The sequence below is a fragment of the Athene cunicularia genome (assembly GCF_003259725.1).
Source record: "Athene cunicularia isolate RWA chromosome 3 unlocalized genomic scaffold, athCun1 chr3_part1, whole genome shotgun sequence".
NCBI classification, from domain to species: domain Eukaryota; kingdom Metazoa; phylum Chordata; class Aves; order Strigiformes; family Strigidae; genus Athene; species Athene cunicularia.
Window position 1 is genome coordinate 83,294,103 of NW_020799097.1, and position 17,375 is coordinate 83,311,477.

Below are 17,375 nucleotides of genomic sequence, written 5' to 3' on the forward strand. Positions count from 1 at the left end.
TTGACAGTATTCTAGTCTGTTTAATTAAATATTTATCACGTAACTATAAATAATTTTTCATATTTCACTAAACTAGAAAAGTCCTCTTGAATCACAGTGTTTGTACTAGATATTGAGTCTACATAAACATCATCATCACTACTTTTTTTAAATAAAACACTTGATTTTATTACAAGGGAGAATCGTCAAGTCTTTCAGGGTAGAGATGCTACCTTCCATTGACTCCTTTGAGGACGTTGGGAGATAGAGGAGCTATGTTATTCCACTAGCACAGTTGTCCATAAAAGAAACAAACAAAACCTCCATGAACAAATAACCCCACAAAAAAGACATCCCCTCTCTTAACTCTACAAGAGTTGTGTAGGTTAAATCAAATGATATAATCTTTATGGAGCAGTTGTGAAGTAAATCACAAAAACTGTGAATAGGTTGTGGGAAAGTAGTGATCTCTAGCACAACCTGCAATGATAGTTTTCTATTATCCAGTCAGGCTATATACTGTTGCATGCAGTTGCTCTTCTGGACCACAGTAATCATTTTCTTCTGATGGAAACAAGGGTGGAAGGTGGAACGAAACTGAAGGAGCAAAAGATGAGGGTCGAGCACGTCCAGTTTGACCTCGTGCTCAAATAGAGCCAGGATGCAGAAACAGAATATAAAGACAGAGCTGTCATATTATGAAATGTAGCTGAAGTGTTTTGGAATATCTCATGTTCATGCTAGCTATGCAGATTCATGGAAGGGATTTAGTCCTAAGTCTTTGTGCCTGTCTCTTATTTTTAAAGTTAATTCCTTTTCATTTAGTAAATATAGTCATAGTAAATATTACAAATAAAAAATTAATTATATTCAAGACAATTCCTTTAAAAGTATTGTCTGAGGTGATGTGAAGGTGCACAATTTACCTGTACAAATGTAAAGAGTTACGTATGAAAGATAGAAGGAGTGAAGATCCTTTGTATTAAAAATTAGTTTCCTGAAAGATGGCCACAATGATGATAATATTCTATCTAAAAGATGTAAGAAGTAGGAGTAAAAGAGAATATCTATATCATGCAAGGAAAGGGAGATTTGTTTTTCTTTTAAATTTATTTTCTGAATTCTGATTCTGTAATTTAACTGATCACTTAAACCCTGTCTAGAACACTTTTCCCCATCTGTTACTCTTCTGCTATCTTTCTACTTGATTTTTCTGTTATCTGACTTTTTTATTATAATTGCTATGCCCAGACAGTGGGACATTGCCACATTATTTATTTTTCCATGTGAATCTTATGTGCCAGGTTGAGCATCCTCAGCGGTCCAAAAAAGCAGTGTGGCATAAGTTGCTGTCTAAACAGAGGAAAAGAGCAGTAGTTGCTTGCTTTAGAATGGCACCATTGTACAATCTGCCAAGGTAAGAGCTATATTTATTCTCTCTTTCACAAATGCATTTATGTTCATACCATTGTATTTGGCACCATCAAAAGGAAGAAAAACATGTAAACCAGTAATTGATAACTGCATGGTAAAGTACTTTGTATATTGCTTTCTTTTAATAAATCTAATTACTTTCTTCTAATATATCTTTTGAAAAGAATGTCAAAAAGTATAATTCTACATTTCTGGTTGTCTTCTCCTGCTGTTATTCCACCTGTTCCTCCTGGTATGTTTTCTTTCCTGAAAAGTAGACATCTTTCAAAGGAGATAAATGCAGAAACAGTCATATTGGTGTTACTGTAATATGATCTTGAAAGGTAAATTTCTTCCTAAGCCATGGTATAGCTCTGGAAAGCTACCTTAATTGTTAGATGCTAAATGTTCTATACACAGGAAATAACATATTACTTAGCTGAAAACTCATCTATTTATTGTGCACTCATGGGCAGAGCATTCTATTAGACAAGAAATATATATACATATTCCAAACACCTTTTCCTGTGGCTCTTTTTTTTTCTTCTTCTTCAATAGTGAATGGGATCTATAGTCAAGCAAGTTTCAGAATCTTGAGATTCTGGAAGGAATGAACATTCAGAAAAAAATAAAGATATCTGTTTTTTCATGCAATTGCTAAAAATAATTTCCAGAACACCTATCTTTTCAACATGATAATGTTCTCAGTTTTTCCCAGAAGTCTGCATGTTATTACTATTACCATAGTTAGTAGGATGGATCTTCAGGTCTGTTCCAGGAAGCACAAGGGCATGCAAATCACAGTAGCTTGAAATGAGGCTGCTGTGACAGTTGAAAATAGAACAAAGATATTTCCATCTGTAGCTGTTCTTACTTTAACAAGTAGGTCACCTGCACATAACCTGCATTCCTGTATATTTTAATTATAGAGCCTCTTTTTCAGTATATGAGACTGGCAATTGTTTAAAAAAATTAAGATGACTGATAAAACTCTTCCTGGAGAATGGGTTGTCATACAGCCCATTTTACACTGAATCTTCAAGAAAACCCCCTAAACCAGTAGATATCATCATTAGCTTTACCCTTTTTCCCCTAGCCTCATCATCCATTTAATTTCATGGAGTTTGGAAAAAAAAAATATTGGTTTTTTTTTAGATATGCAAGTCTAATGCAGAACATTAAAAAATGCAATTATTTGAGCACAATCCAAATTTTCCTATTGCTATTAATAATTTAATTAAAATAATATGATAATATATTAAAATAAACCCCACTAATATGGCAAAGTAATTGATTTGATTTCTTACTTGTGTTTAAATTTCTTTAAAGTTCTATTTCTTATCTGTTCCTAAAGTCATTATTGTTAAATGTTAATACCAGTTTTCCAAGTTAATGGGACACATTTTTGAATAGAGCACATTAATGTAAACATTTTTTAAATTAGTGCTTTTGGCAGGTTTTACCATAGAAATTTTGCTTTCCTTAGTGACTGGACAGTTCTTCAAGTTAAATGAAATTCATATTGACCAAATCTTCTTTTGAAAAGTTTACAGCTTTTCTTTTCTTAATGTCCCTTTTTAGGCACCGAGCCGTCAATCTCTTTCTTCAAGGCTATGATAAATCTTGGATTGAAACAGAAGAACATTATTTTGAAGACAAACTGATAGAAGACTTAGCAGTACGTCTGGGTACAAAGAGCTGTGGGAATATATTATGAATTAGTAATTAATTTTTAATTATAATAACTATTATAATGATGATGATGATGTCTGTGAGGTACCTAAGATATCATCAAAGGTATCCCTACCCAAAGGGACCAGCTATAACCAAGTTGTTCTGATGTGTTAAAAATTACAAGTGGTGGAGATTCCAGAATCCCCTCAGGCCGTCTGCTTCAGGACTTCAGTAACCTTTTATAAAGCTTTTAAAACTTTTGTCTAAATTATGTGCAGTTGCTGTTATTCCCCTAGCTCTTACCTTCTGTCTGGTGGAGGAGGGGAACAGCCTATTCCCTTTCTTTGCAGTTAACCTTTATGTATTTGTAGACTTGATAACCCACATTAAAGCCATTTAAGTCAAAAGGTTAAAATGTGAAACTAGAGGAATTCTAATCTTATATTGCTGAGTCCCTCAGAAGCAGAGTCTGCTGCTTCTTTTCAGAAGAATCCTCTTGTCAGGGAGGTGAGGATTTTTCCCAACAGGAAAGTGTTAGAGCCATGTCTTTAGCCTGATAAATCCCTGGGATGATTTTCAGTAAAGCCTTATGTCCTCATCCTTTACAATTGTCTCTCAGAAAGGTGGTTCTTTTGAGGGTTCAACAAGAACTAGTACCAGGAAATTATTCAGTCCCTGGGAGGTCCAACAGAAAACAGTCTGAGATTGATCTTTTTATTATGAGGAAAGCCTGCCCTCTGCAACAGAGGGAGGAAGTTAACTGGAAAATTGCTATTAGAAAAAAAACATTAATTTGTTTTTACTATTTAAAGCTTATGCTTAAAACCAGCTACCCAAGTTGTGAAAATAAGGTTCATAATAGTGAAAGGAAGATCACCTCCAATAAGCTCAACACAGACTATGGAAATTCATTTTTGCCTGCATACATGCAAAATTAATTCCTTGTGGCATCGTTATTGTCTGATCAAACATTGTAAAACTTGTGCAAAAACTTACTTTGTAACACAACCTTTAAACTGATAATCTTAATTTGTCCCAACACACTGCAAATGTTTTAAATAGTGTAGGTTCATTACCAAAAATAATTACGTTTTAGCAGTCGAGAGCATGTATGTTTAGGTATGGAATGTGGAACAACATAGCTCTTTGTATGTGTTTATGTATGTGTGAGAAATAACCCAGCATGGTCATTTAGTTACACTCTGACATAAAGGGCTGCCTCCTTATCTCCTCTGTGGAACCATATCTTTGCTAAGGAGAACTCCTTGCCAGCAGGTAGCTTATGTGAAAAACTGTCTTGGAGAAGACAGGCTGGATTGGCTGCTATATCATTTTTTAGTAAAGGATTACAGGCATTCCCTTGTAATTCCTCAAGCATACAGATAAATGTGTCTCTAGCACTCCCTTAAGGAGAGATGTATTACACTTTTCATTCAAAAGAGCAAACAAAACTCTATGTGTCTTTTAAATAAATTTCTGTCACATTCTTGCTGCTTTAGAGCACTCTCATAGAGGGTGAGTGAGGTTCTACTGTTCAGCTCTGTGGAGGTGACCCAGACTTTTGTGTGGACTTCATGGAAGTTGTGACTGTGATGCTGGTGAAGGTTCTCTGTCCCTCTTAGAGAAACTGTACCTTGGTGTAGCAAGGAATTAAAAATTTGTTGGACTGTCAAGATGGAAACACAGCCGAGGTTGTGGTGGCAGAACTTGTCTGGAAGGGGAGAAAAGGGGAGCCTTTGTTCTCTAATGTATGCTTCCAGGAGTGTCTCAAGTTTCTGACCTGTTCAGGTATTAGGTAGGAAATTGGAATAATCCAGGACTCAGAAACTATAAAGCCTATAGCCAAGACTTTCTGTTCTTTAACTCTCTGTAGTCAGTAGACTACAGAGTTGTATGCCATAGTGCGTTCTTTCTCAGTTCTGAGAATCTTGAACTCTCTTTTCTGCTAAGTGAAAATAATTTGAAGGGAGAAATACAGTAAAATCTACCTCCTTCCTGACTTTGTCAGATACAGGCAATTTATAGGCCTGTGGGTAAGAGCTTCTTCTGGAATGTAGAGATGAGCATTTGCATCCCCTAAAGCAGAGGACTGGACTAAACTTGCAATTTTGTTCCCTGAAATTTCTGTCCTTAAGTCTGTTATACAGAAATAGCACTACTTCTTCCTCTGCATATTAAAAGAAAAAAGTATACACAAGTTCTCTAGTTAAGGAGATTACTTCTGGTGTTTTTTAATTCTGTTTCAACAGATCAGGTCTCTAAGGGAACTAGATTTTTAATGTTTGATATTAAAATCGTAGGATATTCAACACTGTATTAATAGTTAAAATGCTTCTGCTTTAAATAAATAGGTTATATGAACACTTAAGCTTATGTAATAAAATTAATGATTAGTTTTGTTGGTAGGTATTACTGGGCATATTTTCTAAGAAAATATGCTTGATGGATTTTTAATAATTAGACTATATAAAAATTAAATCTGTTAAATCTTCAGTGTTTACAAATGGCAACTAAAACTTTTCAATCTTATTTGTTTTATCCTCTTGTGTTACATTCAGTTAAAGCTTTTTATTGTACACTTAAATAACTAAAGGGCAAATGTCTCAAAACACTGAAAATTAAGAATATATTTTTTCCAGAAATGTCGGAAAATCATTTGGTTCTAGTGTTCATGCTATGCTTAATAATGAGTTCTACTTAACTCAGTCATTGGTGAATTTGATCCTCCATTTAATTTGAATTAAATCTGTGAAAACTAATACTTGTATTAAACATTAAGACAACTTCCACCCTTTTGCTTCACCAGTTTTGATAATGTTAGAGAGGTATTCTGGTTGATGATGTTGCCAAGTATAGAATGCTCCCATTTAAATAAAGTTCAGCATCCTAAATGAGATTAAAATAAAGAACAAGGGAAGACCTCCTTAATGGTGAGATATAACTGGAGTTATAATTTGCATTGTTCAGATCATGTAATTGATACTGAAAATATTGTCACATATGCAAACTGGGAAATAAGACCATCATAGACTAGCATGTGAAACAATCATTGTGCATATATGTCAACTACAGTGAATTCTCAGCTGCAACCAGTCATGTTTGGTACAACTGAGTGGAAAAGGTGGATTTTGCAGGCACTTATGCAAGCAGTTTTCTTTGAGCTACCAGATGCTTTGTAGAAAAATATGTGTGGATGAAAAAATTTTGTTAATAACTTAATATGCAAAACTTACTTTCTGAAATGTCATTTGGCAAAAGACAGGAAGTCAGAGGACATTTTGTATAGATTCTTTTCAAAACACTGTTGCCATTATAGTATTTAGGACTACATTTTTCTGTTAAAATGAACTAACTAGAGCTGTCTAAACGTGAAAGCACAATAACCACATGAAAAAAACCTATTTGTGTATATATTATCGAACATTATATAATAGTTTGTATATCTTTTGTCATCTTCTAAAATTCTGCATCCTGCCAGAATTACTGTTGTTGGTAGATATGGCTCCTTCTGTCTAAAACTATTGGTACCTTCAAGTTTGGATGTCTTCTCCTTCAAAAACTCTCAGAGTTCCTCAGCGAACATTGTACCTGGGATAAGACTTGAAACAGAGGATTCTAATTTTTAGCTGATGAAGCTTGTTAACATAGAGAGGAACAGACAATATAATAGCAAATGATGGCATCTGGTTACCACTCATTCTGTATAACAGAAGTAAAAGATTTAAGTTATTTTCAGAATCTAGGGAAGAGAGTTAATATTTAACAGGAGAGGAAATCCAAAGCTTTGCAAATGGTCATCTTTGTAATTCTTCATGATCATGAACATGGTTAGGATTCAGGCTTTCATACTTTGCTTGGAAGTTGTTTCCTCCTGGTTGTCCAAATCAAAACTACATATGGGAGTATTTAATGTTTAATAAACTGCACAGAGTAAACCATTTTTCACTGTAGATAATTGAATATACTTTTAAAATCTCTTTTTCCCTAAAGAAACCTGGGGAGGAACCACCGGAAGAAGATGAAAGCCTTAAAAGAGTTGATCCTTTACATCAACTTATTCTGCTATTCAGTAGAACAGCCTTGACTGAAAAATGGTAGGAATGGTGTGAGAGATTGCACTGTGTATGCAGATTTTCAGATTATTTTGGTATTTGAAGCTATACATGTCTTCGTTCAAGTGAGATTGCTTAGGTTATACCAAAACATGTGTGTATGTACGTATGGTGAGTTCAAGTCACACTCAAAACTTTATAGCCTGTGGTATGTAAAGAGATTTTAACATGACTAATAATGACAGATAAGGGAGTTTTCTGGAGACAAATAAATGCCCCTATACACTTTTTCACTGTTATAGATGCTGTGTTCAGGGCTTACTACACTTCTCTCTTCTGTGTTCCCTATTGACAGTTATATTCTGAATATGAAATATAAGAATATTCTAGGTATAATTGAAAAATTATGTTCTCTTCATTGGAAAGTGTTTATGAATTTCTGAGCACTGCGTTTGTAGCTGGCTTTACTTTACAGTTTGTGTAAGTTAATCAAATCTTCATTTTCCAAAAAGACTTTTGTAATTAATTATAAGCATATAAATCTTTTAAAAATATTTTTTAGGTGCTTAAAAATATTTTGGTGCTCCAGTTCTACTATAATGGCTCTAATATTCCTCATTTTCCCTTTCCTCTCTCTATTAACCAGCAAACTGGAAGAAGATTTTCTGTATATGGCTTATGCTGACATTATGGCAAAGGTAACTTTTTTTCTGTCATTTGCATCTTTTCTGTTTTAATAACTTTAATGAATAAGATCAAGAGAAATTATGTGTAAAGTGAAGAAAGGCTTAGCACCACTCCTTGACTTATCGGTAAATACTTTCTTTCTACATGGTGTCAGAGCTGCCATGATGAGGAAGATGATGATGGTGAAGAAGAAGTGAAGAGTTTTGAAGTAAGATTATACTTCTGTTTTGTTTTTCTTGTCATGTTAGACATTGTTTCATAGCTTCCAACTGACATTTATGTTTCTTGGTTCATGGCTTACTGCAGCTTCTTATGCCAGTGAACTGCATGTCAGAAGCTGGATTGGCAGATACGAGTCACCAGATTCATAGTAGCAAAACTAAAACATATGTATTAACACATAAGGTTATATATTGAGTAAATTAATGGATCTTACATGTTCATCTGATTGACTTTTACTTTTTAGATGTTGAAGAGAAATATTATGGAGAGTAACTTATTCTGGAAGTCTAATAATAACAGGCTGTATCTTGTAAAGTATCACATCCCACCTTCAGTTTGGATAGTTAAAATACTGAAATACTGCTTTTGGCAGTAGTCATTTACATACAGTACCAGTATTTATTCAATATTATTCAATATTTTAATGTTCACATATATATTAGTGCTTCTTAGTAAAAGGTGAGCTTTTGTTCATCAATACTGCCAAGCTTTTTCTTATATTGAGAACAGGAAATTTGTGTTTATTGTTGCTTAATATTGAGTTTTTAGTGATCATCTCTTTATAAGGGAACACATTTACATGCGTTGACTACCAAAGTAAGAGATGAGTTGATTACCAAAGAGATGAGTCCTTTTCATGTGTTTGCTCTGGGATCTGTCTCTCTTTTTCCATTAATAAAATGGAATTTACAAGAAAATTGTGCGTTCTGAGGGTCACTGAGGGAATTTGCCTGCTAATATTTTAAATATTTTAATATATTTTAGCATATTATAGTTCTGACATTAAAAGTTGTCATATCTTCCAAATCCATTAATACTTATATGTAGTATCTTTAGTGAAACACAGAAACATGAAATACATGCTTTTATTATTTTTAAAAAATATTTCTAAATATACTGATTGATTTGATATAAAACTACCTGTGCTGTTTTGATTTTTGAGGAGTACGTGCTTTGGGGCATGTTTACTTTTACTCCCATTGTTTTGTACACAGCACATGTTCTGTATGTTTTCTACATGATTCTGCATAAGATAGCACTGAATTATTTAAGTACATATTCCCTATTTGACTGTATACAGAAATTAGAAAGAACATCAATACCAAATTCTTTTTAGTCACTCAGAAGTTTTAGTCCATTTGAGTTACAACTAACATACCTAATATATAAATTGCTGTTTCATTGTAAATAGCTAGGTATGAATCCAGATTTCAGTGCACTTTGGTTTTGGTTGGGTTTTTTTGATTTTTTTTTTTTTTCATGGAAATGCTGTGTATAATGTATCATCCACTAAAGAAAGAATATTTATTTCTATAAGCTTTTTTTCAGTTGGTTCATGCATGCTTGTTAGATATAAAAAGTCTTGTGCTTATAAATATGAAAATTTATAATTAGGAAGTAATTGAGGTGAATTATCAAATTTCTCAGTAAGGGACTTATTAGTGCTCCTTACCTAAATTATAATGGGCTCCTTGCTCAGCATTCAACTTTATATTTTGAGAGAAGATCCTATTCATTTGTTTCTCATTACTACTTTTTCTGTAGCTATGAAACTTATGTTCAAATAATGTATTAATCTGTTCAAAAGACAATTTTGTGTATATATTTGGTCAGTCACCTGCAGAAAAAAAATTTTGGACTTCTTTTTCTTATTACTATTTCGCTTCTTGTCCTTGCCCTTCCTTAAGGTGACAGGATCACAACGCAGCAAGGTAAAAAAAAAATGTGTGTGTATTTGTCTGGGTCTAATTTTGTGATTTTTTTTTCAGGCCCAACATCTTGGATAAGTCAACTAAAGGGTCTTGAAAAATGTTTTTAACATTTCATTTCCAGCATGATATTTCTACCAAACCCTTGTGCACAAACTCTTTTTAAAGACTCCAAGAATTGTTTATGCAAAATATGTCAAATTACATTGCCATTTGGGGGAAAGCAGAGTGTCATTTGGCTTGTTCATACTGGTTTGCTGTTCTTGCCTTTTGTGCATCAGTTATCTTCTTTCTGGTTATGATTTAATTTCATTTGAATTATTAAAATCATTTATTTAGCTCTTAAGGGAAAGCAGTTGGACTTTTTCTGTATCTTAACAGATGCATTTCTGACACAGAAGTAGAATTCTGTTTTCAATGTTTGTCACAGAGAGAGTATCAATTATATTTACCGGTGATTCAGATCCTTTGGAATAGACTGAGTCCTTAGCCTTCACTGTGGTGTTATTTAATAGAAACTCCGTAGCTACACTGTACCCGAAGTGATTCCTATTTCCTTGTTTTCTCTAAAAACATAGCGGCAATAACTCTGAAATTTCACAGTGTTTGTATTTTTTGGAGTCAGTTTCTTAAACAGTCTTTTGTGTCTCATCGTGAAAATCTTACCATTTGTTTCTAAACGGTGGCCCATCGCACCAGCCTACTTGCCTACCTCATGCAAAGTAGAAGTCTCAGTTCCCACTGTCGACTCTGCCTGCTGATAGAACTGCAAGGTTGATGTTCTGAGAGGAGGTATGGTGTGTGGGGTAGTTAATTTTTTGGTTCTGAGGTGTTTATAGTTATTTGCGCTGTGGCTAATGGCAGCTAGACTTAAGTAGAGATGACTTACTTGAGATTGGGGATGCACAGATTTAGCTGCTGATCAGAATTCCATCAGTAGCTTCAAGTTTCATTGCCTATGGCAATATGGGGAACAATTATAACCTTGTTCACTGAAAAGAGCAAGATAATTTTGGTGTTTTGTTTGCTAGCACTTGCGCTAATGTTCAGTTCACAAAAGAAAGAGGTTCCTATACAGCTGTGGAAAGAGAAGATGTATTCCAGGATCAACTTCACTCTTGCTCCTTCAAAAGTTTCCACAGATCTGTTCCACATTTTTACAATAAAGGCATTGTCCTGAAAGATGAGTGCTCTCACACAGACTCACCAAAAATTGATTAAAAGTTATTATAATTGCCACAATCACAAAGGATGTATTACAGACCCCCAAAGGAACTATATGACTAATCTAATAGTATAATTTCTTCTTTTCTTCCATTACTTCAGCTATTCAAATACTACATGTCTATCACTCTACCTACCTGGTTACTGTACACTAAATGCTGTATGCTCCATAGAGAAATTTCTGTCTTGCTGATTGAGAAGTCTTTTAAAAGGAAAAAAACCCACAATAAATAATCCTTTCTTCCTTCATACATGACAAGAAACAGTTGTAAAGATATAAGACCATATATACCACCTCTGTGTGTGTGTGCATTTGTATGTTTCTGTCAGTCATCTATCTCAGAGTTCAATGTTGAAGGCAGTTCTTTTTTTTCCATGCTCTGTGGGCATGGCAAAAGACTGACTGTTCAATTTGTATGGGAATAAAACTCTACTGCTCCTCTAGACTTTAAAATTTGTGATGTTTGAAGTCCAGAATTTTTCACAGTCAGAGCAACAGAGACCTTTGAGCCAGCTTAGAGTGTGATAAAAACGGCAAGTATTTTATCAACAATTTGCCTGCACATATCTCATGCAGTTTAGTCTCATTTTTGTACAAGTAATCTATATTGAGATCACTGTGTAGGCAGTAGGGAGGTCACAATATAAACCACAATAAAGTTGTCTGTGCATTACTGTGTGCCTTTGTGAATTTGTCTGCTAGTATTTGCTTTGAATTATTATGATTATATTTTCTCCTTGCCCTTTATCTCTAAGTTAACTTTCTATCATATTGAACAGACACTCAATTGACTCCCTGTAGAGTTGGTGTCACTGTCCCCCTTGATTTTATCTGATAGGAAATTCCCATCAAAGTGTTTCACTAGTTGAATGTGAATAGGCTTCTGCATTTGAGTCACTGACTCTACTGGTTTGCTACATATTAATGTGCTCTACATATGTGTAATATGGGAACTCAAAAGGAATAAAAACCTAGATCATCTTTTTAAAATCAATTGGTTTAAATTGATTTCAATTTGCTCTTCACAGGAAGAAACTAATTGTGGGAGATAGAGCTTCCTGTGTCGGTTTTCTTCATCCCTATTACTGGTAGAAACTTTGTTGATAGGCTTTTGTATTCAGTAGATTTTTGTCAAAATTATACATTGTGCTGTTACTTAAGCACAGAAAGACTTGCAAGTTTCAGTACATAGAAGTAATGCAAGCTCTTAAGGCTCTAGCACATCAGAGATGGTCACTGTTCTCTCTCCCTGTCGCAAAGTGAGTGATCATATACCATGTATTTACAATAAGTAACTATTTTTGTTAAAGAATGAAAAAAAATCTTCCTTATATCTAGTCTTAATCTACCCTCTTTTAGTTTAAAACCATTACCCCTTGTCCTGTTGCAACAGGCCCTGCTAAAAAGTCTGTCCCCATCTTTCTTATAAGGCACGTTTAAGTACAAAAAACTGCAATAAGGCCTCCCCAGAGCCTTCTCCAGTCTGAACAACCCCAACTCTCTCAGCCTGTCCTCATAGGAGAGGTGTTCCAACTCTCTGATCATCTTTGTGGCCTCCTCTGGACCTACTCCAATGGGTCTTTCCTGTGCTGGGGGCCCCAGAATTGGATGCAGCACTCCAGGTGGGGTCTCATCAGTGTGGAGCAGAGGGGCAGAATCATCTCCTTCACCCTGCTGGTTGTGCTCCTTTTGATGCAGCCCAGGACATAGTTGGCTGCTTGGGCTGCAAGCGCACAGTTCCAACTCATGTCCAGCTTTTTATCCACCAGTACCCCCAAGTCCTCCTCAGCAGGGCTGCTCTCAGTCGTTTCATCCCCCAACCTATATTGATACTGGGGCTTGCCTCAACCCATGTGCAGGACCTTTCACTTGGCCTTGTTGAACCACATGAGATTCACATGGGCCCACTTGTCAAGCTTGTCCAGGTCCCTCTGGATGGCATCCTGTCCTTCAGGCATGTCAGCTGCACCACGCAGCTTCATGTCATCTGCAATCTTTCTGAGGGTGCACTCAATCTCAGTATGTCATTGATGAAGATATTAAATAGCACTGGTCCCAACATCAACCCCTGAGGGGTACCATGTGTCACTGATCTCCATCTGGACATTGAGCTGTTGACCACTACCCTCTGGATGCAACCATCCAACCAATTCCTCATCCACTGAATGGTCCATCCATCAAATCCATATCTCTCCAATTTAGAGAGAAGGACGTTGTGAGGGACGATGTCAAAGGCTTTACAGAAGCCCACATAAATGACATCTGTAGCTCTTCTCTTGTTCAGTGATGTAGTTACTACATGACAGAAAGCTACTAGGTTTGTCAGGCAGGACTTGCCCTTGGAGAAGTCGTGCTGGCTGTCTTGAATCACCTCCTGTCCTCCATGTGCCTTAGCATAGCTTCCAGGAGGAACTGTTCCATGATATTCCTAGTCACAGAGGTGAGACTGACAGGTTGGTAGTCTCCAGGATCCTCCTTTCTACCCTTTTTAAAAATGGGTGCAATGTTTCCCTTTTCCAGTCACCAGAGACTTTACCTGACTGCCGTGACTTTTCAAATATCATGGAGATTGGTTTGGCAACTGCATCAGCCAATTCCCTAAGGACTCTAGGATGCATCTCATCAGGTCTCTTAGACTTATGTATGTTCAGGTTCCTCGGGTGGTCACAAACCTGATCTTCTCTTACAGTGGGAGGATCTTTGCTCCCCCATCCCTGTCTTATAGTCCATCCACTCAAATGGTGTGGGAAGAGAAGTTGCCAGTGAAGACTGAGGAAAAAGTTGAGTACCCCAGCCTTCTCCTCATCTGTTGTTACCAGTTTGTCAGTCTTGCTCATGCAAGGGGGTACACTTTCTCTGACCTTCCTTTTCTGGCTGACATACCTGTAGAAGCCCTTCTTTTTGCATCCCTTGCCAAGTTCAGCTCCAGCTGCAACTTGGCCTTCCTGACCCTATCTACTGGGCAGCATCCATATACTCTTCTCAGAATAAACATCTACTACGAAAACACAGACCTATGGTTAAGTAAGATTTGATCAGCTTTTACACATTGTCATAAGGGGGTAGAATTCTGTTTTTACGTATTTATGGTGTTGATAATGTGATATTTGTTAATGCTATGACCTTCTTTCTTGTTTCTCCTTGTGCTCCCCACCATCCTATTTCCATCAGTCACTGTTTTTTTTTTATTTTATGCAAAAAAAAAGTCCTCAATCCAGTTAGACAATTTATGGTGTACACTATTAGACAGTGAGCCCTTCACTTCTCATTTGCTCCTACTTGTTTGCAGTGTTTTGATACCCACAATCTAGTTTATAATATCAGTAACAAAGAGTCATTGCCATTAATACATTCTTTGTTATAATGTCAGCTATTAGTTTCTTGCCTATCTGGCAAAGCTGTTTTGGGTTATATGAATAACCTCCCATTGACTATGGGAAATGTGAATTAAAAGTCTTGTAGAGAATCTTTTCTACAAAGTCAATAATATACCCATGCTTTTCTCTGGGTTTCAGTTCAGGGGCTTAGTGATAAATGAAGATTTAAGACTATTCATTAAGATCTTTCATAGTGTCCTCTGGCTGCTTCTCATCTTCTGTGTTTATCAGCATCTCTTCCCTCTACATTATTTCTACTGCTTATATCCACCTTAGTGTGTTACTTTTCAAAAGTACTCTCAGACATCCATCTGCTCTGTCTTTCAATTCAAACACCAGCTAGCACTCCATGCTTCACTGCTGTAGCACAACAGAACTGGTTGAGATCTATGTGAGGCAGGGCCTTTGGCAGTCGTACTTTAAAGAACAAATACACTGCAGTGATTAAGTGATCATTTGTAGCTTCCAGGTTCTTTTATTCTTTTTAAAGCAGTAATTACATAATAATCTTACCAAACTTATCCCTGTACGTAAGATTTTCTGCTCCAGCTAACTTATGCAATTCCAGTTATAGTGAAACCTTCTAAATGATCCATTAAACTTTATTATTCCTATAGAGGGCTAGACATCTATGTCAGCTATTTCAAATACATGAAATTTGTGACCCAACTTTAAACAAGAAAGCATGACACAGTCTGAGAGTAATGTGTAGTTTTATAGCTATGTACCATTGGAGAAAAAATTGGAAACTCAGAATACATAGATTTCAAAGTTGCCCAATACAATATTTTTCCTTATAGAGACTCAATACTTATTGAGTACCTATGTGCTTGAATAGAAATGAGTATGTTGAGTGATCTCATCAGCATGGCAAGAATATGGAAGCAGTATGTAGGAAACTTAACTTCCTTGCCAGAGAGGAAGATATAACTGAATGACAGTATAAACATGATGACACCAACAAAGAGATTGCTGCAAGCTGAACTAAAGGCATTTTAACCAAAACAAAATGAAGTGTGTAGTGAATGGTTGATTTCAGGATATCTTATTCCTGTGCATTTGTAGCTCAGATTAATGCTATTTTAACACAAGGGTAGTGGTTTTTTGGTTTATTACTATATATTTGTTTTATTACTATATATTGTGTGAATGAAATATATTGGTTATATAATGTTAAAGTTTTTAATACAGCTTATTCAAATGCTAGGAAATGTTAAATATAATGTCAATAAAACAATCCTTACTTTGTGCGATGTGGATTATCATGCTGACTATTGATATAGAGTAGCATAGTTATGTCATAAAAACTAATGCTATGACATGATAAATTTTTCCTCCCAGACTGGGCAGAGTCAGCAGAACACCAGTACTTCTTTTTCTGAATATTGGTGTGAATACAAGAAATAATTTTGATGAATGATTGCTTTACTTCTTGTATCTTTTCAACTGTTATATTATGAAGCATATAATAGCTTTTTGCTATCTTGTCTGAAATTTGTTAAAAAATCATGAATGAAATGGTTTGTTCCTCTCAAATTCTTTTTTCCCCAGATACTTTTTAGATTGATGTTACTTCCTTTCCTCTCATCTCACATATTACAAAATACTTACACTAATGCCCAAGAAAGCTGAATGTTTACAATCAATCAAATCAAAAGAGCCTTTTTTTCCATACATGTTTTTCATAGCTACATTTTATTTTTGGACCAACAGTGATAAAAGATGCATGTACGGAACATTTTCAAATTTTATTAAATCACTGACTAAACATAGAGTAGATAAAAGCATATGTTTACACAATAACGTTTAATAAATCCCCTACTACAGGAAGTGTACCGGCATTCTAAAGTCTTGTAAAGTATTACTACATTCAAAATAAACAGCTATGGTTTTGAGGAAATTAGAAAATTGCTAATAAACAGTCATTGACTGCATATATGTAAGAATGTGGCAGTTAATTTATGAACCTTTTTATCATTTTTAGTGACGATACTTAGATACCACTTTCAGACATTTTCAGAATGATTTACTTTTGTCATGGAAGTAATCCCAAATGGCAGAAGGCTTATAAATGCCTGACTATGGAAGAGTACATAGAACAAGAAAGCACAGCAGGAGTCAGAGAAATGGCTTTAGAATGGCCATTAATTTATTATGAAATTCACTTTTGAGATTGTTTTTTCTTTTACGTGCTAGCACTTCATAGACTCTAAATTTCCTGATTACTTAATTTGTATATTTTACCACCTGTACTTGAAAGAATTCCTTTTGTTGTATGATAATCTGGATAACGGCAGATTTCAGCATAGAAAGGATGCTTCAACTCAGTGAGGTGTAGTAATAGATATCATATCAACTCATGAAAAATCACTTTTCAACTAGAAAAAAATTTGGGGTTGAGAATTTCAGGAGAAACAGAAATATGAGTGTGAAATTGCAGGATTGAAATATTTCTTTAAGTAGTATTGAAAGCATATTTGATGAAATAAACTTCTCTAACATCTTAAAATCCTACATATTTAATCTTCAGGAATTATAATGCATTATATTTTTATATACTCTTTTATATTATGGCTGGTGAAGTCCAGAATGGGTGATTTAGAAAAATTCAACTTTATTTATAAAGCATAAACCATATTGAGCTTAAAGGCTTAATATATGTAAATATATATATATATATATATATATAAATTTATACATAAGGATTCTACTTGAGTAGTTAATGTTATATTTTAATACATAGCTTGTACTTATGCATGCCTGACACTAAAATTAACAGTTATTTTGTCAGTGTAAGACCTGTCTAATAGGATTTATCATCTGGACTAAACAGAGGTCTTGAAAAGCATAAAATATGAAGACAATTGAAAGAAGAAGCGTTTATTTTAGAATAGTTAAGTTGGAAGTAATTTATTTCCTTTTTTTTTTTTTTTTCTTTTTTTTTTTTTTTTTGTTTATTCTGTTTACTCTTTATTTCATAATTTCATATTTTAAAAAAACAGCAACTTGTACTCCATGGCTGCAAGTGTAGTGGTAC

At 34.9% G+C, this 17,375-nt stretch overlaps 1 protein-coding gene across 1 annotated transcript in view; it reads left to right on the forward strand.

Moving 5' to 3' along the window:
• The window catches only part of RYR2 (ryanodine receptor 2), a 406,115-nt gene that overhangs the window by 333,896 nt on the left and 54,844 nt on the right, over positions 1–17,375 (forward strand). Inside the window, exons 75-80 of the mRNA XM_026846439.1 lie at positions 1,284–1,396; positions 2,974–3,070; positions 7,057–7,160; positions 7,765–7,816; positions 7,960–8,013; positions 9,716–9,739. Coding sequence (XP_026702240.1) covers positions 1,284–1,396; positions 2,974–3,070; positions 7,057–7,160; positions 7,765–7,816; positions 7,960–8,013; positions 9,716–9,739 — 444 coding nt within the window. The remainder of the gene's footprint in view (positions 1–1,283; positions 1,397–2,973; positions 3,071–7,056; positions 7,161–7,764; positions 7,817–7,959; positions 8,014–9,715; positions 9,740–17,375) is intronic.